Raw genomic sequence first — 27,956 nt, forward strand, 5'->3', positions numbered from 1 at the left:
AGTTTCTAAAACATCATTTTATTTAACTTTAAAAAAAAAAAAAAAATCCGAATCTGAAGCATTTTAGAACTGGAACACACTGGTTAATCTCAATTTCAGCATTCTGGTAACAATGTCTGTAAACCAATGCTATACAAAAAAAAAAAAATCACAAAATACAAGAAATTCTGAGAACAAGGGCTGCAGAAAGAAGACTACCATGATAATGTGAAACGGAAGTTTGTGGCCTTTAAGCGAGAGGTGAAAAGAGTACAACGCAGAAGGGGAGACAAAAAGAAAGAAAAAAGCCACAGATAAATTACCATGAAAGTTTCTGCTTTTTTCATTGTAATTAAGTATAGGTTTAGAGTGACATTTGCAGAGATTCAATAATAATAATAAAAAAACTGGTTAAGAAGAATTTAAGAATTAGAACATGTAAACTTCCTGATTCTCAGATTTTCAAAATCACAAGCAGTAAAAGTTTGAAACAAATTGGCCTGTGAATTTCAAATATTTACTTCAAACCACGTGCTAGTTTACTCAGTACGAAGGGGACTCAGAGAGAGCCCATCTTATCATTTGAGAACTTTATGCTAACTCGGTGGGCAAATCATAATAGTATATGACAATTGTGTGTATAGACGTGGCAGAAAAATGCAAGAATTACCATTCCTCTTGAAAGTCTTACATTAAAGACCTTCTAATACTTTCAAAATGGTGAAATTTAGCAGTACTCTCTGCTTAAAAAAAAAAAATACATGACTCACTCATTTTAAAGTCAAATTCAAAATATAGGAACAAAGAGTTGACCAACAAAAGTGACATGAAAAATAACATTAATTAATGGTGCCACATTGATGTTTATTCATGCGGAACATCAAATGCAAATTTGCATGTGTCAAGTGTAACTGCAATGCAGATGAGAGGGGAAGACAAAAGCAATACTGATGTCAGTGATGATAAAATCAGAAATACTGTAGCGAGCTTTGAACGTCAAACTGGTAGGTTCCCCTAACTTTGTAGCATCCAAGTAATAAACTTTTTGTTTTTGTTTTAAAGAGACAAAACGTTCCAGTTTGTGGCGCAAACTAGACTGTTGGGTACTAGTCAAACTGAGTTGATCCATCTATGTAAAAACTATTAAGGATTTTCTGATACAGAAAAAAAATATGTTGACAAGGAATGAGAGGGAGTTATGTCACCGAAATGAATGTTTTTTTTTTTTTGTTTGTTTTCCATCATTCCAGAGGATCAAATCAATACTCTCGATTATGGGAAAGATATCACAAAATAAACATCTATATTGGATTAGGAACCTGCAGTATTATGTTGTCGTGACATTAATCATTCAATTGCAGTTATTTCAAACATCATGTTTTATTCGTTTATATTTGCTCTAGTGAAAATGTTCAGATATATATCACCATTACTGTAGACAGAAGCAGCACTAATGTCCTCCAGGCTCTGCCCAAGAGAAAATCAGCTCCAAGTGAAAAAGACTAATAAAATACTCTCTTTAATTTTTACCAGCGGTTGATAAAGAAATATGTAATAAAGTACTTTTTCCACACTTCTTCTGTAAAACTGAAGCCACTCTTCTTGGCGCTTTGACACTTAAAATATCCTCTTAGATACATAAAAAAAGACTTTAAGCATTAAAAACAAGTTTATATTATGGGTAGCAACATGTAAAATAAAATCACAACTCTGCAGAGAAGATGGAAAATACAGAATTTGCATAGCAGATTAGAATACAACTGAGAAGGAACTGCGTTTTTGGTACAATATGGTTGTCGTCACATAGCTTTTGATGCTATCTGTATGTACAGCATGAAGTCCGTTTCAGTTCCTTTCTTGCCAGTCCATAAAGCAGAAATGGATTTAGAGTCTGTCACTATAATGCTCACAAAAGAAATGCCAAGCATCTCGCTTCTCGTTGCTCCTTTCAGGCGAGACATGTCATATCAATGTTTGTGTAGGAGTCTCTTACAGGAAAACAAGTAGATACTGTTTCGAAAGTGCCATCTTGCTACATTTGATCAACTGATTCCATGGTCTGTTCGTGAAAATTAAACATCATGTCGAACATCCCGATAGCTTTCAGATACTGTGAGTTTTGGTCACATTCTCTCGTACACGCACACAAACACACACACATACATAAACACACATACATACACACAAATGGGGACCTGCATCGAGCAGGTCGGGGGGTAGAAGAGGTAAAAAAAGATGCACTCTAGAGGTTCAATCAATGTTCCACATTCCAGCAGCGGGTAAAGCTTTGAAATGAACAAGCACCATTTAGAAAAGGCCTCCGAAGTCCTCCATTTTGGGAGAGAGAGTAAAATTTTAGCAGTTTCCGCTCAATAAAGAAAACTACATTCAGACTGGCAAAAGTCTCAGTGGCTGAAATGTTCGTTTTGGGTTTTGCTTTCTTGGCTTTCCGACATGGTCGTTTCAAGGCAAAAAGCAGCCCTCGGTAGCAGCCTTACTGGAGGCGTCTCCATTCGAGGGGAGGCCCTTTCTCAACTCCCATGTTTGTAACGAGTCCCAAGGGTGTGTTCACGAGTCCTCACCGCCTCTGGTGTCCGTAGACTGGGTATGCTAACGTGACATTCAAAGAGTCATTGTGCTGAACAAGGGACGTATGCTGGTAGTGCAAGACAAGTTCTTTCAGAGAGCTGTAAAGGTTGTAGGGCTCAGCAAAGCCATATCCTGTGGGTGTCTTGTTGATGACGCAGTGCTTGACCTCGCCATCCACACTGTGAGAAGACAAAGAGATGGTTTTAGTCATCAGTGCCTTTTGCAATATCCCATTTCAACATGCAACTGGTCTAGTAGTCAATGAATTGCACAGCATGTCAAGAGATGTCTATGTAAGAACAACCAACATGTGAACTGATGCTGCCCTACAAGCACAAAAAAAATGGTACGTACACAACACTACAAGCGTAACATCCAGCTTTGCTGCTGTCCCTGACCAGGAATGTTCCGTCTCTTTTGCCCCGCAGCAGGGCCTCTGCCTGGTTGCGCTTAATGTTACCCAGCTTCCAGGAGCGTTCGTCATGGTGTGGCAAATCCTCATCGTCATCCACCATTGAGTATTGACTAGCGCAGAAGCGGAGAGTTTGATTTAGTAACCAGGAAATCTTTTAAATGTCAAGTGGCTATAATGCGATTCGCAGAATACTCACTCGTCCTGGTTTTCGTTTTTGATTCCCAACCATTCGTTGAGTTTCTTCTGTCGGACCCCTTTCTGTGTCAACCACCTGTGCAGCAAAAAAAGAGAGAATCGTTTAATACATTACATTGTCTCCATTTAGTCATTTCTGAATGCAAGATTGCATCCTGTGTGTTGAACTTGAAGCACAGAACCTATGGAGTATGAGCTACTTACATGAGATACTGATCCCTGGTCTTTCTGAGCTGGATGAGGTCAGGCTTAATGCTGTTCATCCGCTTGTCAATCTCTCTGTAGTCCGCTGCTTGCTTCTTCAGATCTTCCTCGAGACGCCGTTTGCTATCCACAATTTCACTGATGCGCGATTTTAACTTCTCATAGTTGACCATTATCCTGCATTGAAACATCACAGAGATGTTGCATTACACTTCTGAAATGTTTGCCAAAAGACTACTTTGGAAGTTCTCATCTTCTGGACTCACCTTTGGATTTCCTTCTCATTGCCTTCTCTCCTGAACTTCTCAATATATTCTTTGCTGTACCGTTCTTGTGTCTGGCACTGCTCTTCAAAGATCTTTATGGTCTCATTAAAAGCTTCAATAGCAGTCCTTTTCATTTGTATTTCCTAGTGAGCAGACAAAAGCATGTCAGAATGTGAGCTTTCCCCGAAGAGCTTTTCTTTAGCTCTGTGTGAAATATATACTTTACTGAAATACATACATTCAATCATCTACTATAAACACATTTAAGAGCACACCTGTGATGTTCTAGTGTATTCCTCATAGAGTCGGTCGTACTCTCTGTTCTTTTCTTGGTACTGCTGGTGGTATTCGTGCAACTTCTTCCCAACAGCTTCAATATTGTCCTCCTTTACCACCTGATCCTGTAAATACAAAAAAAACAAAAAAAACCATACATTCAATAAAATGTTTCCAAATGAAACGCGATCTAGAGTGAAGTTCTTCAGGACTCTATATTCCAGTGAAATGAGAGGATGATTACCTGTTGGTGTTTGGACACAGGATACAGTAGCTTCACATCTAGTTTGGGGTTGTACTGGGCGAGAGACTCGTGCGCATAATGGTTGATCAACTCAACCACAGAGTTGAAGGTCAGGGGGTCTGAAAAGCCGTATTTTCCATCACGATGGAAGATTTTGATCAGCTTGTTGTTACCTCCTTTCCTGTACGGCCAATAAAAAGTAGCATTTAGATCAATCCTTTGAGTCAAGGCAAGCACCCTCAATAAAAAAATAAATAAATGGTATACTTGCATATGGGTTTTTACAAAGGAGAACGTACCTCAGTGTCAGTGTGTAATCCCCATGCATTTTAGTGGAGGCATCTCTGACCAAAAATGTACCATCAGCAGTGTCCCTAAGCTTTTCGTTGACCTCCTCCCTGCAACAGAAAGGGAGTCAAACTTTTACAAAAAGAAACTAATGAGAACAATAAAAAAAAAAAAATGCATGCTTATCTGACCAAACATTAGGTTTGATGAGTACTTGCCTGGAGATGTCCCCCCAGTACCATTCAGCGTCTTGCAGAGCCATGTTGATGTTCATACCGTTGTTAGTGACAGACGTTGGTTTGGGTGGCTTGGGAGGTAGTGCTGTAAAGAGAAAAAGAGAGAAACTGGTTGAGACCAGAACTGCTGATGAACCAGGTCATTTACACAGACAACATGTGCAGGCATGCTCAAACCTGAGTGTCAATATGAAACAACAATATTACTAAAGGATGCTTTAATAAGATTAGGAGAAAGGAAAACCCCTAAAAAAAAAAAGAAAAAAAAAAAAGTGTGTTTTTCTGTCAAGTAAGCGATTAATGTTTTTTCCCCCAAATGTGACAGTCATGTTTTAAAAGCATGCAACGGTTACTGCAGTTTTCTCAAATTCTTGCCTCCTCCCCTTCCAGTGTTTTCCATTTCATTAAATACATCTGAGCACATGCCTCTCGAGCGCTCAGCGGGGAGTCGGATTCTTTACTCAGTGAGAATGCATTTCTGGATCTGGACAGAATTATACCACATAACCTATTCCTGAGAGGCCCAATCACACATAAGTCACGGAGATACAAGATGGGAATAAGGAGCTTTAATTTGGATTTGATAAAATCAGTTATTTGAAGCATCGCTTGACATTTACAACAAGTGTCTCAGAACAGAATTAACACCTTTTCTAGAAGCAATGACATCTGACAGCATGCAGAGACCCAGTGATGGGCTTTTTAAAGCATTGCAATATGCACATTCATGCAAGAATCCTTAACCATTGAGAACATGTTGCTTTGCTGGATAGAGGCAGAGGTTGCATCTGATTGGCTGCTGAGCCGAGTGACGGAAAGCAGCAGGGGCAGTGCAGTCTCCGTGGAGCATGAGGCAGAGCTGAAGCGGTGGGCTATTTTTATCTTCCAACACCGCCCCCCCACCACCACCACCACATGCACACTCACTGTCTCTCCTTTGTTCACTTCAGTCACTATCTTCGCTAAGCATTTTCCGCCTAGTTCTATCTATTTAAGATATTAAACCAGATACACCAACAAGAATCTATCCGCAAATCACCCAATGCCCTGCAGTACTTGCAGCAGATGCATCCTGCATAAAAGACACACACACACACAATCTACGCAACGATTAATGTATGTTTCACCATAAGAACAAGTCAACAGCAAATATTATATAAATCTTTTGAGATGAACGAATACATCCAAGACAACATACAGAGCTGTCATCCATCAAATCGAGCCTTAGGAAAGACACATTTGTTATGTACCAACTTCAACAGTTACCTGGCGTGTCTATTTCTATGTAAAACAGCAGGTCTGACGCAGCTCCTGATCCAGTGTCAAGTCTCAGGCTTTCTAAATCTGCCATGCTTAATGGTTTGTTGCATATCGGGAAGGATTCTCATATACAGTTTTCTTGACAAACCTCCTCTGAATAGATACTATAAATTCAGGTTCTTCTTGCTCATTGCTTCGAGATCAATTTTCAAAAAGCCTTGGAGAGTGGGGTCAGTGAAAAACATTACATCACTTACCCCAGCCAATGGTGCAGCGGGACTGTTGCTGGCCACTCCTGCCTCATCACCTGCCTCTATTTCTTCCAAGTCCTGAGTGCAGTGATGTCATTGCAACAATGCTTTGTCCATTCAAAAGAAGTCGGCAATGAAAAACGTAGCAAAGAAAGATGTATCTGCTCCAAGTATGTCATCCAGCAATTTCCTTTATCCGTGTGGAACATAAGCGTCGTCTAAGCCTTTTCAATGGTGCCAAACGCAGGGACGTAAATCATTGACAAGATGCACTGCAGCACAGCATCTTTCGAATGAGGAAAGGAACTGAAGCCTCACACTGTCTTTCTCTGTCACCCCCTCCCTTCCTGTATCTATGATGCAGCTTTGCTAAGCCCGCCTCTCTCTGAGCAGAAGCGATCAGTACAGCCCCTTTGCTGGTAGGCAGACAAAAGCAGAGCCCTGATCGCTGCTGCAGCGGCACGTAGGCAGTCCCTACGTCAAAGACAAGGCCGGGTCAGGAGGCAGGCACGGCTCGCAAATACTTCTTATAATCCCCAAATGCGACTCACGGAGGACCGTAGGAGGGGAGAGATCAGCCATTTGAGATTGAGAAGGTACCTGAAATAGTCGCAGTTCTAAGTAGGGTTAAAAACGGCTCCAGGAATGTGGGCTATTGTCATTCTCAGCACTCTAATGACAGGTCAGAGAGGCACTTCAGCTGGGGCGCTTAACAGTCATGCAGTAGGTCAAGTGTAACTGACTGTTTCTGGAAAAAGCAGCATATAAAAAAACCCTGAAAACTTTAGTTTTTAAAAGCAAGTTGACTCTTTGCGTTTTAAAGACATTTTATACCCTAACTTTTATTTTGGAGGCAATGAATAATACAACACGTTCACCTCGCGTGTTCAGACATGCCAGTGTCAGTCAAACAGGTTAACCCACTTTTCGTAGCAGGTTGCACTTGTGCTAGTCTTGATACACACGAGCACCAGCAAATCACACAGTGGAGAAGCATGGATATTCAAGTCTGTGAAAGAGCTAGAACAGGACACAAAATAGGACATCTGAGAAGAGCCACTATCATGCTCTCTGAAAAGCCCGGTAACTTCCCAAAGCAATGAAATGCTGCTTTGATTTGATGCACTTCTAAAAGTACCCAATCATTACACCAAACTTCCTGAGACACCAAAACCACACACTTACATTGCAAGTTGTGCATGTTCAGCAGAAGTCAAACAGCCTTTTGTTCAGCAAGTCCGCCTGGTAAGCATTTCTTGTGATTAAATCCAAAAGACCTTTTGAGAAAAATATTCCCACTTGACAGGCGCAGGAGTCTAAAACTCACTGTAGCAGTCTGAAGAAATTCAACAAAAATCCAAGTTGATAAAGAGAAGTTGAGTGCGATAGGTTGAAACCGTAGAGCCCGACGAACTAAAGCAGGTCTGAGAGGGGTGGAGAATGACGCCTGCTCCGGGACGGCTAGGTTAATGATTGCTGGGGTCGCACTGCTGCTAACCAACTCTCTCTCTCTCTCTCGCTCTCTCTCTCTGCTCATTCACTCCATCTGGCTCCAAGGGTTCAGTCTCATGATTAACTTGCTCAGGTTCAAATATTTGCTGAGCTGTGCACCCTTATGTTTTGGGAGGGGAATGTGGCACAGGCAGGAGGGGGCCAGTGGGTGGAGTAAAGTCCTCGGAAGTGAACATTTGCAAGTGTGCGAGAATGCACACAAGACAGAACAGCCGCCACTGCAAGGGAACAAGAGAGCTCTGTGGAGCAGACCACACATCAATCCAACCCAATCCAAGTGGGCCTTTTGCCACCAGTTTAAAATAGCCACCCAGTAACTAGGAACATGCGCGCACATGCACCCCTTGCACTCAAATTAACACACACATCCGCAGTTACCCACTGCCACATGTGCAGGAATCGTGTTTGAGCAGGTTGGTAAGGCAACAAGTAGCAGTTAAAGGTGGCACTTGTGTGATTCGTGTTTGTGTAAAAGCTTGCACATAAGGTACAGGAAGTATTCGAGCTGCCCGAGCAGAAAGGAGGCAAGTGTGCTTTTGAGTCTGGGCTCGCCCAACCCAGCCTCCTGCAGGTGCAAATTACTGACAGCTGAGCTCGCTCCATGCCAGGGCAAGGTATAATTAGGCCCTAACAGGTAATAAAACATTTAAACAGTCACCCAGCCAGACTTGGGGCCCCCAGCAGCCTGAGAGAGATAGACGGATAAAGACAGGGAGAAAAACTTTACTGCTGCTATAAAAGCCCAACTAGACAACTGGTCTGTGTTCAGGGCAGCTTACACACAGCAGAGGTGTCTCTGTGGTCTGTCCCATTCTAAATGAACCTGACCCACAAAAGCAATGGAGTGGAACACAGATTTTTCATCAGAGCACTGCCATCCATTAAAGGGGTAATCGGATGCTCATTTAACACAAGTTGATATAGACTTTTCATTAAGACCCTAAAGAATCATAACATACTTTGGTTCAAATTTCTCAATAGTAGTGTAAAATACACCTTTACCCTGTAAAAATCAGCTCTGTTTTCAGCACGCTGTTATAGTCGATGTTGCTTTAAATGCTCGTGAGCTCAGCTGACTCCGCCCCTCTCTTCCGTGGAGTGACGAGAAGACCATAGATATGTGTAGATCCCTATTCGACCGCTCCAGATACGTTGACGCTTCAGCCATCTCACATTCACCATAATAATCAATGAATATTCAAAGATACACAAGCGTATAACTTGCTGTTGTAGACGCACACAGTCAATGCGCTCAAAGATTCGCAGACCGTTCCAAAAATGGCGGATGGCTTACATGTCACGGCCCATAGAAATAGTCCATAATGAGGCATCTAGGTATATATATATCTATGGAGCATAGTAATCTTCAGCCGCAAAACTAGCTAACTAGCACATTATTAGGAAAGGCGATTTGCAAAGATTCATAAAAACCCTTATACCCTTCTGTAGATAAAGCTGGATCACGAATGACTTTGGCGAACGCCTCAATCGCTTAATCTGAGACACCTTGCCTTCCCTTGCACAGGAGGCGGACAGCTCACAGCTCACTCAGGGTGGGTCTGAGGTAAGACGCCTCGCCAATCAACTATCGTGGGAGCGGTCTGTACAGAACTACGTCATTCTGACAGGGCTCTCAGAACAGCCTGATTTGAGAAAGGGGATTTCAAAATAGGGATTTAAAAAAAAAAACACTGGCTGGATTTTTATCATTAAAGGATGGATGTGTACACACACACTTCCAACACACATTTATGTTCAAACTACTTATAAAGTGAATTTTGCATCCGATGACCCCTTTAAACATTCAGTGCTACACTGCAGCCAAGACTACACACAGCTGAAGTGAAGGGGCACAGCTACTTATAAGAATTAAGAACATCAATGGTGTTGTCTCTTTATATCATAAAACAAATCAGAACTGGACATCTCCCTTTTTTACAACTCTTTTTTTTTTTTTGTCCATTTCAGCATTTCTTTGGTGTGCAGTGTGTGCTTTTGATCTGATGTACAAGGTGTGAACATCAGTTGGATCTGTGGGCTAGCTCATGCAGTAAAACCGCGTTGCTAGTCCATTACACAAAATTTCTCAGTTACTTGACTTATCTTCTTTCCAATGTTGCTGACCCTCCGTCTACTCTAATACATTATAAAAAAGGTGCATGTGTGAGACATTGAGCCATAGTATTCAATGTTTGGACAACACTGGTTTGAATATAGCTCGTCATCGCTATCCTATTCCCCCCACCATTGTCTCTTGTCCTGTCAAAAATATTTCTATCAGTAAAAATCAGCATGACAACACTATATACAATGCCATAGAGCAGTTTTTCTAAACCTTTTGACTTCAATGCTGCATTTGAATATGGTGTCAAGTTTTAAGTATTACATATTCATTTTTAATTTGTTAACATAGCTATATTTCAATAAAGTAATTTAAAATAACTTACTGGTTGAGAACCATTGCTTTGTAATTTGTGGTTTGTACTCATTATAGAATATTTACCTGGAGCCGCCTGACTGTCACTCCATTCGCTGGTCACCAGGACTTCAATTATCCGGATGTGTGCCTCCGGGCTGGGCTCACAGCTGGAAAGGGAAATTAAACATCAGGGTTTTTCGCTAGCTGGCAACAATGTGATTCATCAGCATATATGTGTGAGGGTGTACCTCGTGGGCTGTTGTCTGAAGAGTGCTGGGCTGAAGATCTCAGCAAGGGCACGAGCACTAAGCAGGTTGGCCGCTGAGGCCTGGCAAACATGGGAGAAGTGGCGCAGCAAGCTCTGCAGGGTCAGCCAGTACTGTGGAGGACGTGCAGAGGAGCTGGCCACCAGCCGCAGGTGATGTGCACATTCGTCTGTACTCTGCACTTCTGAAGAGACCGAGATAGAAGAGTGTAAAAAACAAAAAGGGGCTCTCACACCCACTTCAATACACTTGGTGTGTCGTCAGAACATACCAATAATCAGCAAAGACATATGCAATAAAAAAAAAAAAAAAGTCATGTGGAAAATTGTGCTCAGTGCGCAGTGTGTAACTAACCGCACAAGATCTTAAGCGAGACAATGACAGAGTGAGTAAGGTACTCTGAGAGGTGATTGGTTGACAGCGCTGATGTCGCAGATAAGTTTTCAGGTTTGCTTTAGGTCTATTAACCACAGATATCCTGTTTCCAGCCATGTGACTGTACACTACCCAAAAGAGAACTGAGAAAAAAAACTAACAAAAAAAACAGTGTTCTCTTTCAAACTGGATACATGCTAGTTTACACCCCTAAAAGTATGTTCTGCACTTGGACAGAATGTTCAGTGACAGCGAGGGCAGATAAAGTTAACATCCTCAAGCCAACCACCTGGAATACATTTCATTGTTGAATTGTCTGGGGTTTGTAGACACAAAATAAGAAGTGTTGGAACATGTGCACTCATAAAATCACACGCTGTGATGATACCACACGATTTTGCTAGATGAGTCGGCACTGATGCTTTCAGAAGTTCATGGGAGTGTGCAAAAATTTCTTCTTTTATGAGGACTGTTTGTGTTACTTTATTACTATTGTAGGAGGCTCACGATCTGCCTAACACACATCAGAACAATAGCACCACCCTGTGGCTCTAATAATGAATTGAGATCAATGAAAAACGCTCTGATTATCCCATACATCCTTTGGTTTTAAGGCTTTTAAGTTTGATTTGATGGACCACAGGAGTTCATATAAGAGAGACAGACCATATAATGAATCAGACCACTAACGAACAGGAGATATCGGAACTCTGAACATGACAGTTGAAAGGAAGTCCTACTTTTCAAATGAAATAACTGAAAGCCCTTATTCTAAAATGTGCATTAACATAACCAACCTGATAAAAACTCTTTAAAAATACATATGTTAGCCTGATTTTAGCTAAAGAAGCTAATTTTAAGCTATTGTTACGGAGATCTTATTAGTGACTTGATACGTTACCAAAATCTGATCCGGTAACATAGCTGTACTTCCATAGCTAGAACATAGCATAGGAATGTTACTATGCTGAACAATGAATGAACCGATTTAAAAAGGACTTAAGCAACAGCATTTCATAGCAGTTTAAACATTAGCTTAGTGGCAAACAGAGAATTGGCAACTCATCCCACTGTAAATCCAATGATTATAGTTGTTTTAATATGGATTATTATTATATCATAGAAACCCCCTATGAATTTTAGGGCTGTTAATCTAATGCTGATATGCTGTAATCCTAAGGAAACCAACCTTGAGCGATGCGCATCATCTCGCTGTAGACCACAGAGGGGACGACAGGCTGAGGAAGATCTTGAAGATACCTCCTCAGACCATCGCACAACATCTGAAGGTCCATCTGCTCAAGATCCACCGAGGCAGGATCTATTTCAAAGAACACAAACATAGCTAGCACCAGGCACAAAGAGACAAGCATTAAATCTTTTCGATCTATCGATTTTCACCTTAACCAGCTTTTGCTTTGATTTCTATTTGTAGTATGTTGAAAATATGAGTGGTGCTCAATGTAACAATGGTTGCCAGGTAGGGATGGGCGATATGGCCTAAAAAATTACGATATATATATATATATAAATTAAGTTTTAAAGATTAAGATTATTTCATATAGTATTATTAATGCAATTAACTTGAAACTTTCTGTACACAGCCAACTTATCGCCATGCTAATTATGATCAACAGCTCATCTCCATTAATTGCTCTTATCAACCATAATAATGCGTTACGGACGCTTCATATTAAATCATATGCATAGGCTATTGGCACACGTTTACCACGTTGCTGATGACTGAAAGCCTGTGTATGGCTATACTGCTGTGATCTGTTTCAGGCTTTCCATATCATAACATTTTAGAAATTAATTCATTGTAATATCTCAGAAATGGCATATTTAACGAGAACATCGCGGAGATTTAGACTGCTAGGAGCACGGTCAAAAATTTAGCAGCACCTTCAAATCGATAATCAACAATTCTGATCAAAAATGAACCTTCCCATTACGAGGTGATATTTGACTCCTTAAAGTGATTTACAGGGAATTTTGTTTTTACCTTTGTAATGGCATTTTTCTAACTTTATTAAAAGTATGGCATCTTTTATGTCAAATTCAAATTGGACGTGTTTCCACTCTTTGTAACCACCATTTTTCTGTACACTTTGCATATTACGGTAGTTTGCTCCTCATCTGATTTTCTGTAACCAAACCAGTTGCAAATTGTGGAGGTAGCTCCTCCTCATGGTGCGTTCACACCAGACGCGAATGAAGCGTTAAGCGCGAGTGATTTACATGTTAAGTCAATGCAAAGACGCGAATAGACATCCTGCCGCGCAATTCGCGCGAATGACGCAGCGCGAATTGAGCGTTTAGAGCGAAATTCTATACATATGCTCAGGGCCGTAGCTAGAGGATTGGGGGCCCCCTGAAAAAATATTGATGTTGGCCCCCACATCAATACATATAGATGTATACAGGGGCGGACTGGGGCCAAAAAGTGGCCCTGGACTTTTTGGCACAGAGCGACCCACCAAACCCTGTCCACAACACACCACACCATAAATGAGTGGCATAATCTTGACATTATAATTTGTCTTTTCTGGTGTATATGGCAAATAGTAAATAATTTTAAAGAATTTTTACAAGGGACAGTTTAATATCACTAAAGTTAAATACCAATATTATCAGTCCAAATGACACAATGCTCTGGTATCGTCCAGAAGACTTAAATAGTGCAGAATGTGGACTGTTTTAATAGGCCTTTCTATTGGTCATATACAGTATTTGTCCTTTTGCAGGAGCTTGACATCTATCATTATAAGTAATAGAGCTCCAATTGTGGAGAAGAGTATACTAATTATTTTGATGATGAAAAATACAGTAAACAGTACTGTGAAATATATAATGTTACAATTTAAAACAGCTGTCTTCTATGCGAATACATAGTAAAATATAGTTGACTGTTGTGATGTGCAGCTGAATTTTCAGCATCATTGCTCCAGTCTTCAGTGTCACATGATCTTCAGAAATCATAATAATATACTGATTTATTGCTCAACAAACATTTCGGATTATTATCAATGTTAAAAACTATTGTGCTGCTTCATATTTTTGTGGAAAATGTGATACCATTCAGTCTTGGGTAAGATTAAAAATATAAATTAATATTTTTCTTCAACAATGTTGCATTAAATCAAAGATTATAGAATACAAAAAGGGACTTTGATTTAAATTGATTTAAGCGACAGTAAATATATTTACACTTATTACAAAGTACTTATATTTCAAATAAATGCGGTTCTTGAACTGAGAACCATTATACCAATAATAAAACCATTATTAATAACTGATAATTAAACCGCAAATTAGGCATCATTAGAATTATTTCTGAAGGGACACTGAAGACTGGATGATGCTGAAAATTCAACTTTGATCACAGCAATAAATTACATTTAAAATATCCTAAATAGAAAACCACTATTTTAAGTGTAATAATTCATTATATTTGGCTATTGTTTTACTGTATTGTTGATCAAATAAATTCAATATTATTTCAAATAAATAAAAAGCCTTATTTATTTCAAACTTTTAACTACCAGTGTGTATATAAAATATGCTAATAGTGTGTGATTAAGCAAATTATATTTTTATTAGGCCTATAATATAAATCACTTTCCTATGCACAGCACTCGAAAGCAAAAGTCTTCAGATTTACAGTGTTCTAGAGTAAGATTGAGAATGATTTTTATAGATTTTTAAACATTTTCTTAGACATGTAAAATCACGGAACAAAGCAGATTTACAAGAACTCTTATCTCGTGTCGACTGAAAACTGCATTATAGCCTACATAGTGACAATTCGAATAATGGCATTAAAATATGAGAATTTTGAAAAGGCCAGTAATAGTTTGCATTCCTAAAAATTAATGTCTGTTATTTAACTAAACGGTTGGCAAATATTGCTGAATTGTCTTGTCATGTTTAGCCGCTTACATCTTACCTCAGCTGGCATTCAAGTCGCGCGCAGCTCAGCATCTGTGAACAGTAAATCCCGCCTTCTGCACTTTGATTGGCTGTTTCAAACATTTTGACATTGACGAGCGCTTTTGAGCCGCTGCACTGAGCTGGAGCATGCTAAATTAATTAGAATGCCCTGGGCCATTCGTCTGGACCGATGGAAGGATATACGTACATTTACTACAATCCAATTTTTTTATATATATTACGCAAAGGGCCGGTCCACATTGTACAGCGGCCCACCGGTCTCAACTCTGATTGGACGTCTTGATCTCGATATGGGGTGGGACTTCTTAGAATACTTCGTATTAGACTAAACCATTTTTCGGGAGGGTAGAGGGTAGACAATTTCTTTAACCAAATTGCATGCTTTTTTGTGGTTTTCATAATATCTTAGTTATACAACTACTAAAATATTAGAATTATTCACAGAACATTGGCCTATATAGTATAATTCCTGGATTTTGTGGGGCCCCCTGGGCGGTGGGGGCCCCTAGAATTGTCCCCACCTTTCACCCCACTAGCGACGGCCCTGCATATGCTCTCTGTGGCAGTCATACATGTGCGCCTGGCAGAAGCCCCGCCCATGACACGAATTCAGGTCTGTTGTGCAGTGAATTTCACGCGCGAATGAAGCGAGTAAACCCAAAATGTTCACGCGTCCAACCACGCACGAATAGCGCGATTTATTCGCGCAAGTCGCGTCCGGTGTGAACGCACGGTCAGCCTCACGTCCGCCTTCCGCCATGCTTGTTTTCACTCCGCACGTGAACAGTGAATCGGGCGCGCACAAAACTACGTCATCAACTAGACTTATCGTTATTATCGTGAGGAGACAAATTTTTATCGTGAGGAGAATTTTCAACGGTATATCGCAAACGATAAGATATCGCCCATCCCTATTGCCAGGACATGGATGCGGTTTCTTAAAGTATTCGGAGTAGCTGTATGTGGTTGATAGGGTGTCCTGGGTCAAAATCCATTACCAAGTCTATATGACAATCGGGTCTTCAGATATGTTCAGAGTGCCTTCAGTGTAAGTCTATCGAATTTTACCCGTTTAAACATTTGCTGGTGAAAATTGTAAATCTGGCTGCTTAGACAACTGACAGAACACCTTTTCTCAAGAAGTCACATGTCTGTAGCACCAATTGTGCGGGAAGAGTTTTGTAAATTTTATTAAAAGAGCAATAGAAGTATCCAAAGGCTGTGTTTCACGTTCAGCGTGGACAGAAAGCATTTGTTGCATCGCACCAGTTTAAGACAACTATAGTAGCAACACCTAATGGAATGCATCACTTACCACTATCAAAGCACTGTCTGACATCCAGCCCTCCTCCAGCAGTGAAGTTTCTGTAGAGCGTAGGGTTGTCTAGACCTGTACAGAGTTTATATGCGAGTTAATACATGTAGAAAATGCAATAATTACGGTGTGCACGTATATGTGAAAGAAATATGCATGATGGATTCTATTCACCTTTCCTCTCGATGGCCTCGAGGAGCTTGAGCAGCATGGGCGGTGCTACCTCTGGAGGTGCGAACTGCTCCGTCAGGTCTACCAGAGCACTCGAGCCTAGAGGAGAGAAAGTGGACCGATCACATCAAAAAGCCGCCAGGTACCTTTGAACAAGTACTAGCTTTTCATTAAGCACCAAACGCCATCATTTCAAAGCCTCCAAGGAAAACAACTATTTTACACCATGACCCACTTCAGAGAGTCACGGCACGTTTAGATCAATAATGGTCCTCATGTATTTATGTGGTGCAGCAAGAAGCACATTTGGATGGCACATCTAAGCGTGGCCGGGGGGGTTAGGGCTGGTGCTGACCGGTAGGATATGATTAAGTGTGCAGTGAAGGTGGACGAGAAGGCTAAAGCAAACAGACCGCAATATGCAGCCGCTGGCGTAGGGTTACTGAGATCTACAAGTCTAGGTGTGGGCATGAAAGGGCTGCGGGCCTGGCTTGAGCTTTATTTGGATTCACTGCACAGTATTTTAAAAAGCTACGATTTCTAAAAGACTTGACTGTTAGCAGTGTCCGAGATCCAAACACAGCAGATTATGAATGGATTCTCTTTAGAGAGTCTTTTTTTATAAAAGGTATCAAGAGTTCCTTGGAAGGAATGACTCAAATTAAAAGTTTGGATACTGCCTAAATGGGGGGGGTTAAAAAAAAAAAAAAAAAAAAAAAAAAAAGAGGAAATGGAGGTTTAAGCCATTAGAACTAATAGTCTTGTTTAGTCCCAAGGCTCTGGGACTTTTTTTTGGGGTAGCGTGGGAGATAAGCAAGGAAAGTTGTAGATATCACACCGCTTCTCTTGAACTTCACTTTGAAAGACAACAGCCATCTGGAGTCCATTACTGCCAAGGCAACATCGAGCATAAGGAGAGTTATTCATTTTCTGAGAACTGCTGAACTCGAGGCAGGGAGAGTGAATGACAGATTCCTCATATAGAAATTTGGAGTGTAGTGTCACTTTGGTACACTGTGCTGAGTGGTAACCTTGTACCCAGACGGACACCTTATCCAGCCTACTGCTTCTTAGAATCCAGATTCAAAGTGCTGGGCTAATTTTACCGTAGCTCGAAATGTTCTGTTCAAAGGTGACAAATATGGTCTTTGAATTTAACAGATCCCTACATTTCCTACGTATGTTTGGTGAAACAGCTAAAATCACTGTTGTTGTGAGACTGAAACTGGCTCAGTGAATAACACTATGGTGGTCTGGAATCTCAAAATAAATAAACAAATGTCAGAACGCACACCCCATTTCAGGGTAGAAGTGATTATTCCAAAAGACTTGTTTATTTACATGTGTTGGATGGGCATTTCCACGGAGCCGCGAGACTGAGAGGGGAGGGGGGATTGAGTTGCTTCTAAGTAACTCAGGGTGACCTGATAGCACTGGCCTTCTACACAGCTAGATTGAATGACACTCAGGATTGATGATAGTAGAATAGTCCAAATGTTTTGGTTCAAGGTTCCACTATGTCCCCGAGACACCTTCTTGGAGTAACTACAGAGGAACTAGACTTTGGTTCTTAGGTTTTGACCATACAAAACACATTGCAATGGGTGGTTGCTCACATATCCAAGTCAAAAGAGCCCATGTCAGTGTTTTCAGCCTTGGTCTGTTCTTCAGTGTATTCAATGGAATTTCTTGACTATTTATTGTTCAATGAAAACTAAGTCTGACCACTCTCCAAAACAAGCTACGTGACGTGTAACATGCCAAGTATAAGCAAGCGTCACTAAGGCAGTCCAGCAAGATTGGATGCACTGCGCTGTGAACTCACACAATATTATACTCACGCCAAGTGCCACTGCGAGTAGTAATAGTGGGAACTGTGAGTGTTCCTGTGAACAATGCTCTAGAAAGATCCACATGAAAACACCCTCTGTTTTCAACTACTAGGCTTAATTTGGCCAAGCTGTGCAGTTGAGATCACACAATCAACCTGGCAATGGAAACAATTAAAGATGCATTCACGGTGAAGTCCAAGTGCTGTAAGACTTTACGGGTAAAAGGTAAACATTAGCAACATTTGTGTGTGAAAAACAGCTTAAAATGCCTCTAGTTCTCTGCAAGCAAATTAAACAAACAGAAAACAGGCAGAAAGCATCCCAGCTCAGATTCAGACAGCCAATCAAAGTGGGCTGCAGATTCTGGTTGCCGTAGCAACTCTTGGAAGAGGGAGTCAGTGGGCAAGTCTGAACATGCATAGTGTCTGAATGTGTGGCGGTCCTGTTGTTTCTATGGCATGGGATGCAAGGAAAGGGACCCCAGGTTAAGGAGGGGAAAGCAGCTGCCTGGGTTTGCAGAACAAACTCTGCACATCTGAACCACAGACTATAAATGTATAATTTGGAACAGTTCTATAAAATATTGTGAGGTCCAATTCATAAAAAATCTTTTTTTTCCCATAATTTAATAAATACTCTAAGGGAGAACTTTGAAACAAATCGCAATTAAGTCACATGACATAAGATATTAATTTTTCCCTTAAAGATGCTTGTAAATTTGCTAAACGTTATTAAACACCCATTAAAAACCTGTATGGAAAAAATGGACCGTTTTCTAGGAAAATCTTCCTTTTTTAAACAATCCAAAAGGAACTCAATTAGTGAAATTAACTTGAAGTTGGACTTCAACTCTACTACATGGGCTTGGAAAAAGGCTCTGCTGTGTTCTCTTCCACCACTGGTGTTTAGTTTGTATTATATACAAACACTTCCATGTCTCTTCACATAACCAACAATAAATGGGGGATGGGATAGCACCAAAACTCGGTTATCCCTTTGTGTATATTTCAGTTCTGCTTTTTTCAGCTGCTCTTGCTCCACCTCTTGCAACGTGTTTCTAATCCGCCAAGCAGACATGCTTGTCCTTCGGTAAGAAGATTTGCCAATTCAGCCCCGTGTCTCTGGAGGCGATCATTAATGAAGACCACATGCACACACTCTCACGCACATCCCAATAAACACCAGCTTTCACCACGGTACCACCTCCATTGCAACAGCCCTCTACTGAAGTCCAGTCCTTTCAGTTTGACAAGTTTCTTTTCCAGGTTTTGTATGATACTGCTGGTAACCTTATACAATTTCAATACACTTTTGACCCAGAGGCTCCAACAGATATGATCTCTTGTGACTTATGCAACTCAGCACTTTATTCTACAGAAAGAGCCACAGAGAGTTTTTTTGGCTTTATCTGGCATCAGAGAAGTCGATTTAAAACATAGTGGATGTGTAACGGCCATTACATACCCTGCCAAACGCATTCAACTGGACCAGCACAAGCTTTCCTTTTGAAAGAGCACTTTTCCGCCGCCTACCGTACAGCACTTATAGACGATTGTACTGATTCATCATGATGCTAAATGTGGTGACCAGGCACAAGCTGTTCAAGCTAAGCCACAGGAACGTGCACCATTACGCCCACATCCACAAAGCAGTCCTGCCCTGGTTACAACCACCATGATCTAATGAGAGCCATTGCTCTGCATAGGAATGATGCCTTTAGCAGGGAAATAAACTTGAAGAAATAGCAGGATGCACCTCAAAAATTTGTTTGAGAAAATGTCCTGTGCAGCATTCTAGAAAAAGTTGTTGACTTTGAAGATGTTTACATTTGTCATTTAAAATACTGTACATTGTAACTTTATATTTTTGAAGACTATATTAATATAATGCTAAATATGGGCAATAAAGAATAATATGTATAAAAATCTATCATTGTTTTATGGAACCTAAAAATATATTTAAAAGCATCTAAACAAATACATTAATAAATGTATTGTTTTTTATACTATTAACATTCTTTTTTAGATATATATTGATTTACTGCTTGGTTAGGGGAAAGTGCACACTCTTTACAAAACCCAGCAACAATTCTCCCTCAAAGAGCTGCTCCATGCAGCAGATGTTCAATCAAGAACTGAAGAGGCCCCAAAAAGGAGAGCAGCACATTATCTCAAACACCAGCAATGCCTTCCCCCTACTAGCTCACACTTTCAGTTAACTGCCACAGCTCTCCCTGGCAGTTTTCACATGTACTTTCTCACAGTCTGTGTGTGTGTGTTTTTTTTTTTGTCAATTCATTTGTGATGTCTTGCATTCTTTAGATAAATGCTCATTAACTGCACAACAACAACAAGAGACCTGTAAATAAGATTGAGATCAAATTAAAAGAACAAACAAGGAAATAACTACTCAGCACAGCATCACCTTTGCAAACTCGCATGCTGAAAGACTGCCATATCTCATGAAGCGCAGGAATGTGGGCCTTGCATGGACTTGTATGTACTAACCAGTTTTAGTCCAACCATGCACAAAGTTTTATCACATCTACAGTGTACTTTAATGAGCCATGGAAACAGAGAATCCTGAACTCCAGAATACCAGAACAAAGAACATTTAGTGGCCTTACTGAACGTTTTATTTCTAAAGCATGCTTTACATAATCTTTTGTTTTTATTGTTTTAACTTGACGAATCTTAAACATAACACGTGTGATGGGACACTCAAACATTCAGAAAGAATATTAAATTACTTAAATTGAATAATGTAAACCACATAACAGCTGCACAGCAAGCTAACTAAAGCACTGCTAAAAATGTCAACGCTAAAAGAAAACTCTTTATCAAATCACTAATCAGTTTTTGGATGACTTGTCCACTTTTGTAACCACTGCAGCTAATTTATTTAGCCATTTCCTCATATTATTGAATTATATATTGGCCATTGAAAAAAAAAATCGTTCTTTCCTCTATACAAGTTGATATGAAACTGAAGTTGTAATCGTCTTCCCTATTATGAGGCATATCTGAGTGAAACGGCTTCTTGAATGAGAAAAAAAAAAAAAAAGTAGTGCAGATTTAATTTGGTCCGAGCATTGATTTGATCATTTGATTTTTGTCGTTTGCTATTTCTGCAATCTGGTTGTCCCACCTTCGCACCATATGTTTTCAGAGAAAAGGTGTTGTTGCAAGAGGGAGGAGAGGTTACTTTGAATTTTATTATGAGGGCATATGAATTCCTTAATAAAATAATGATGTGCATGGATGAATCATTTATAATAATCACTAGAGGTCGACCGATATAGTTTTTTCTCTGGCCGATGCCGATATTTAGAATTAGAATTAGATATTACACAACAGGTAAACAAAAATCTAGGAAAAAGTTGTTTTTTGTGTGCACAAAAACTTACATAAAATAAATAAAATAAAATAAACCAGAGTAGTGTTACACAGTAGCACCCAGCAGCATTTCTTAATTTTTGGTCTGAAGTGAACAAAATTATATACAACACCTGAACTTCACTTGAACACTTGTTCTGAGTCTGAACTTTTTTTTAATGGGTTAAATTCCACATTTGCTTGTCTTTTGTAATATTCACTAATGTTGTATGCTTATGTGAATTACAAATGCTCTCTACTTATACCCATTCAAACATATTGACAGCGCGGAGTTGAGAGCTCCATAATCCACGTGACAGCGTGTCGCAGTTCTTTGGAAACTCGCCACTGCTTTCACAGGGATGTTCATTTTAACCGGTTAACCGACCGTAAGAATTTTGACCGATTAATACAATCAGTTAAACGGTTTAAAAAGTCATTTTGTTTTCAGTAATTGATCAAAATATTTAAAAAGGTTTGTTGCATGGTTAAAATATGCTATGCGTATAAAATTGTTTTTGTTTTTTTAGAGAGAGAGAGAGAGAGAGAGAGAGAGAGAGAGAGAGAGAGAAAGTCGCGTAAAAGTCACATTTTATTATTTCATTCAAAAATAGGCCTAATGCCGACGTGAAATGTTTACAAACATTATAATAAACACTGTAAACATAGCTAGGCTATTTTAGTTCCCATCACTCTACAACAAATTCTTTCAATTAACAGCATTTAGAAAAGAACAAGAATTAAAAATATAAGAAGCTAGCTATAAACGACAAGCCAAAATGAATTAATTTAGGCTAAAACGAAACTGAAACCAACGTTGGGTCTCATTCAACACAAAATCAAATGCTTCCGTATTCGCGATGTATTTGAATGCCAAAATATTATTTATTAATTACATCACGGGTACGGTGATAACGCAGATTTTACTACATATTTAAACTGAGCAGTGTGTTTTTTCCCATATGTTTGACTGACTATTTTATTATGATATTGAACAGGCTGCATTATTGTCAAGGTAGCAAAGCTTAACTGTGTGCGCGCATGTGCCATCGTTAGCTGAAGTTGTGTGTGAAACCGCATGGCTGCAGAGTATGAGTGGCTCAGTCTCACAAAGGAGAGAAATTCTCCAGTACAGAAACAGAATTGATAATGCCGGAGCTTATCTAAACAATGCATGCTACAATAATAATTTAGCCACTCGGCTCGTTACGAGGTTTTGGTACCCGTGCTTAAACGCAACGTTAGCCTAAACTAGAACTCATTGAAGGCTCGTTAACTATACAATTCCAAAAGGTTACTCACATTCTTTTTCCAAATGTTATTCTCATTCTCTCTCCAAAAGTAGCGTCATATTTAACCAATGAAATACAAGGCTAGACTAAGATTAAGAAGGATAAGAACTTAAGTTTTACCATTTTCTTGGGGAGTTACAAGGTAGTTCTCTCTTCAAAAAGTTAGCAGTCAGAGGGGGACATCACAGGGTTATCCGTTGTGCCAGTGGAATAGCAATCTGCTTGCCGCACGAGGCAGCGTCACAGTTGCTTGCAGACGCACCTGTATATTAATCGGCCTAATTTGCAGCACAATCGGCCGATGCAGATTAATTAAAAAATGCCAAAAATCAGCCGATCAATCGGTCGACCTCTAATAATCACTGCAATATTACATTAATAAAAATCGTCAAGTACTCATGCCATATGTTTACCAGCTCAGCCCCATCATTCTCTATGCAATAAAACCGAACAGTTGTGGATAAAGAGGAACTCTAATTTCCATAGAACAGAAGTTAAAGCCATAAAAGATCTCATTCCCTGTTCGAAGTCACGCACAGGAAAAACAAAATAATAATAAAATAAATAAATAAACGTCCAACTTGGAACCCAAGTGAAGGAAAAACTGAGCAAGACATTTTGTGGACCCAGAATGCAGTTGAAATCTTTATCAAGAACGGGTTAACAAATAAAACAAGAATAGTGCAAAAAGCTGGGCTGGGCACATATGGTTCCTCTCACTCCAGAGGCCCACAGAAAGGAGCATGTTAGTGTTACAAAAACGGAACGGACTGCAATTCCACATCTGCTGTTCTCTAAAGCGAGCCCCAGCGGCTCAAAAAGAGAGCATGCTAGAGGCCCCAAACTGAACACTCCCCCTTAATCCCCTCCGTCAGGTCTGACCCCAGAAGAATAATCCAAAAATTAAAAGCGGAAGATGGAGAAATGAGAGAGCTATGGAGGAGAGGGGATGAGAAAAATCTGGAAGACCATTCAGTAGCAGCTAATAAATCTGAAACACGACGAGGCAATGAGAAGTGAAACCTGGGTGCAATGCAATGGTTCCTATCACACATTAAATCACAGTCTAGGCTATTATATTGCTGTCTTTGTGACATTTTCCCATTAGTACCATGTTAATGTTGTGGAAACCACAATTTCTGTCTATTTTTTAGTTTAAAAAAAAAAGGAGAAAACACTTTCTAAAACTCAGCTGGCTCTGGAGTTTCACCAGAAATAACATTTGTCAAAAGGACATACATCAAGCATCAACATTGTGAATCATTTTCTGCCATTTCACGTCTATCTGTGCTGATTTTTTTTGCAACAGTAATGCAAATAGACTAAGGGAAATTCAAGAAAAAGTTAGTTATTTCAAATGAGGAAGAAAAAAACAGATTTTCTAGTAAGAATATAACCATCTACCTAAAAGTGTCCAGTGTAAAACAGCCTCAGCTTTCAGTCCTTTAAATTATCACTGCCAAGTCAGAAGTGTTTAAGCTTTAGAGCTGGAATTTTATTTGGTTTTAGTGGTGGTGTGGGGGATCAGGGTTTGAGTCCTGTTTCTACTGTATGAGAAGCATAATGTCAAGAGCTCTGGCCATCATCCAAATCTGCTTCTGGTTTACATTCTGCAAAACTCCGTTCTCTATATCTCCTCTTCCGTTAACATGGACACAAATCGGAATAGTTATTCAGAACAGAAAGGGGCCATAGTGTTACTTTAGCCACAGTCATGCTGCTTAAGCAATCTTGATCTCCGGGAAAAGTTAGTTGGGCTTCCTCAAACAAAAATAGCTCTCGTCATAGATATTTAAAAAAAAAAAAAAAATGTACGTGCTCATGTTTTTATGCATCAAACCACATAGGACAAGGAAGTAGCAAACACGTTTGCCACTGCTTTTCAACAGCAATTATTCTGAGTGGCATATCTCACTTATGATCTATGTTCCATAACCTGATAACCTGAAACACACATCAAACAGAAGATACTGACTGTTGACAAACATATCCACACAAACTAAACTCAAACAAATTAAATGGAAACTTATCAAATGGATTTGGGTCCCCAAAAGTTCAAGCATGAAAGAGCCGTTACAATCTGTATTGTATCATGTACAATAAATATACAGATGAAGCCTTTTTAGACGTTGCTGGTCACATCACTAGAAAAGAAGTGTAACAGTTGGCACAAGAAGTGGCACATAGACCAAAACTACAGATTAAGAGATCTGGGTGATATGTTAAAGGAGCCTTAGGGGGCTCTAAATGCTTATACTGTGGCTGTGCGAAAGATGCAGCCACGCCAGATCTCTTGTGACAAACTACTGTGTGCAGGCCTTCATCCAGATCTGGGCTTCCTGCCATGTTTGCAATTACGAATCATAGCCCAGTGCAAACCTAAAACAGCCTTAAATATTCAGGGGACATTTGTGTGCTGCAGCTATAAATCCAATCTCTTGATGAAATGGTGGTGTAAAATCTGGTCACTAGTTACGAAAATGGAAAAAGTGGCGAGTTGGTATTTTGAGAGAGGCACGTGGGTTTGGCATCAGCATGAATGGATCTAGTTAAGAGGAAAGAGAATTCGTTAAAATTATGCACCCTGAGATCCAACGAAACCGAGCTAAAATGGTTGACGACAATTTTTATACTGTAAATAAAAGAAGACCTGCTTTGTAACCACTGGTTAAGGTCAACTCTTGTGACCAAATATTAATCTAAAGGTTAACTATAGACAGCTTCTGTGGAATTAGGCAACTATCTAAACAGGAGCTCAAAGTTGTAGACAGGTAGAAGGTTTGAGACAAAAATATTTTGAATTCACAAGCTCATTCAGATCATAGTGCACCAAGTTGTGGTGCTTATGCAGCCAACGCAGGATTGAGCCCAGTTAGCAACATTTCCTGAAGACTCAATGTGGTTAAAATAATGCTGAAAATAACATTCATGGAAAAAAAAACCCAGCTCACTCACTTTGCTCAGTGTCCGAGTCTGGCCTTGCAGGCCCTGGGGCCACTGGTAGAGGCCTTGGGGGTCTTGGTTTGGGAGTTGGTGGAGAAATCTTTTTCTTGCCGATGAACTCCACGTACGTACCAGGAAAGTCCCCCTTTTCCTGAGTGGTTTCATTAAAGCCAGGCAGCCATCCAATTTCATCTGGTCTCTCCTCCATCCCCTCAGTGTAACCAACTGCGAGTAGTGCACCTTTATTGACTGTAAGAATGTCCCCTACATGCAGGTCAATATCCTCTTCCCTCTCTTTCTTATAGTCATACAGCGCTTTGTACTGATATCCTTCAACACTCATTTTGATGGTGTTGTCTCAAACTTTTGGTGTCACAAAAATGCTAATGATCGCTTACAAAGGTTCTTTGAACCAATATTTGTAGTCTCTAAGGATGAGTGGATTATGTAAAACTAATAGTCCAATGATTGGGAGCACCTTCAAGGTGCTTTATACACACTCTTCCCATCTGTGTGAGGCCTTATCCTGTGAATCTCACAGAGTAACTCGAACCTGAAACATAGAAGAGAAGCCATTTTACACACACCACAAAAAAGCACATCAACTAATTAAGTGTGCAGCTGTTTATTTTCTGTAGTTGCTTGATAGTATAAACAATGGGTTATAAATGTTGCAGCTTTAGAGTAAATGCTTGATGTTTTTAACAAAATTTTATATTAATAGTATTTTGAAAAATATTTATGGAATGCTTATTTTTCTTTCTCCGTCATGAAAAACTTTTCATAATTGTAAACACCATATGCATAAAAAAAATTTACAAACTGACTGAGAACCCATCAAAAGGATAACACTATACGCAAATGCAGATACACACTTGTTTGGACAGGTGCAAATAAAGGAACAAATGGCGCAAAATAAACTCAGAGTCGCAATGCTGATCGTGCAAAACTCTCGATTGAATTTGATTAATAATCGTAAACAATTTAGCCATGCATAAACTAACCCAGTGTAAATTATTTAAATAAAAAGACAATTAAAGTGCACTATTAAGACTGAAAACCACAATCAAATCAGATTCCAATCACTCACAACTGACTGTAATCTCATGACCTGTGGCGTTAATCGGAGACGCTTGTATTTATAGATTTATATTAATCTTGCGAGGTCGGGTTTAGCATATTTGCTAACGTTAGCCTTAAATAATATAACAGATTATTATTAGAAAGACAAACATCAACGTATACGCAAAATAACTTTAGAAAGATTATATCTTCAATTACGACGCTAAAACGCACGGTCGCGGTAGAAAATAAATGTCGAAGTGAAGTAAGCGCGTATAGAGGCTGTAACGTTAATAGGATGCAGTTGGGACACGCTGTACTGGAACAATCGATCCTATTAAACCTCCCGTAATCTCAACATTACAATACATACCAATCCTAAATACGTTGCATATTTCATAAAACAAACATACGTACCGGAATGGTGAAAATAGAGAGCAGCTGAAGTATATCTGTGAACTTTAGTAAGTTGTAAGGGGCCCGTTCATGAAAACCTGGGCCGTGAACATCTCCTTCGCTTCCCGTAACTCCAGTTTACGCAGCTCTCCAACAAATCCACTCACCACAACCGCTATAAAACACACCTCAAACGACGCGTCTTCGGGGAAGTAACATCCAGAGGTAAGATCAATTTCAACACACTTATTGAGTGTGTTTTTAAAATACTTTAACTTAATGATTGAGCTCGTTTCCCGACAGCAAAACCGACTCCACCCGAGTCACCGCACACTGAATCTCCTCAATAGCAGGAACACCAGAACACAAGCCACGCCTTCTGGGCTGCGTCAGCGACAGTCCCCGCCTCATGCCCCGCCGTTCTAGTTAATATGTATGTTCTCATAATACTACAGTATGTGCCAAACGGCTGGACATGCCTGGTTGCGCCCGCTCCAGTCGGTCATGGTGGAGTTAAATAACTTCCACATGTGGGGTGTTTCTAGAGCAAGATTTTAGCCCCGATAGCTATTAGAAAATAAACAATAGCTGTTATCCTAATCATATACGGCCTAGTTAATGTGGATCTTCTTACAAAAGTTACTTGATTGGTCCACAAAATATAAATCAATGACGTATCAGATGTCACAGTATTTTTATACTGTGGTACTGAATAACACAAAATTATGAAATTTTGTTGAAATAAATAACCCATACACATTTTTTTTTGGCCAATTGATGTCAAATGTAAAATCTGGGTTGTAAAATAAAACCATGGTGAGAACAACTTGGCTATCCAGCAT

At 39.8% G+C, this 27,956-nt stretch overlaps 1 protein-coding gene across 6 annotated transcripts; it reads right to left on the reverse strand.

The window, feature by feature from the left end:
• On the reverse strand, positions 1-27,495 carry LOC306870010 (phosphatidylinositol 3-kinase regulatory subunit alpha-like). Of its 6 annotated transcripts, none has more exons than XM_079417024.1 (16): positions 27,136-27,495; positions 25,669-26,209; positions 16,219-16,314; positions 16,045-16,119; positions 11,965-12,096; positions 10,383-10,584; positions 10,219-10,301; positions 4,675-4,777; positions 4,468-4,566; positions 4,169-4,349; positions 3,924-4,049; positions 3,649-3,791; positions 3,383-3,559; positions 3,180-3,254; positions 2,923-3,093; positions 1-2,747 (listed from the first exon to the last, which is right to left on the reverse strand). In XM_079417024.1, exons 2-16 carry the CDS (start codon positions 25,997-25,999, stop codon positions 2,558-2,560), a joined length of 2,184 nt encoding a protein of 727 aa, XP_079273150.1. In that variant the 5' UTR covers positions 26,000-26,209; positions 27,136-27,495; the 3' UTR covers positions 1-2,557. The 6 variants fall into 6 exon arrangements, with proteins under 6 accessions (XP_079273150.1, XP_079273151.1, XP_079273153.1 ...); XM_079417025.1 differs by having other exon boundaries at positions 4,468-4,562; positions 4,671-4,777; XM_079417027.1 differs by lacking the exons at positions 10,219-10,301; positions 10,383-10,584; positions 11,965-12,096; ... (2 more) ...; positions 25,669-26,209; positions 27,136-27,495 and adding an exon at positions 7,389-7,810.
• Between the last annotated feature and the right edge of the window lie 461 nt (positions 27,496-27,956).

The sequence above is a fragment of the Barbus barbus genome, assembly GCF_936440315.1.
Source record: "Barbus barbus genome assembly, chromosome: 5".
Taxonomy (NCBI): domain Eukaryota; kingdom Metazoa; phylum Chordata; class Actinopteri; order Cypriniformes; family Cyprinidae; genus Barbus; species Barbus barbus.

Bases quoted from the DNA above. Each gene is read 5' to 3' on its own strand.
- LOC306870010 (XM_079417024.1), bottom strand. From the start codon at position 25,999: ATGAGTGTTGAAGGATATCAGTACAAAGCGCTGTATGACTATAAGAAA. The intron at 3,792-3,923 runs GTGTGCTCTTAA...TCTGCTCACTAG, and splicing joins AATACACTAGAACATCACAG to GAAATACAAATGAAAAGGAC. The intron at 3,094-3,179 runs GTGAGTATTCTG...CTTCTGCGCTAG, and splicing joins AAAAACGAAAACCAGGACGA to TCAATACTCAATGGTGGATG.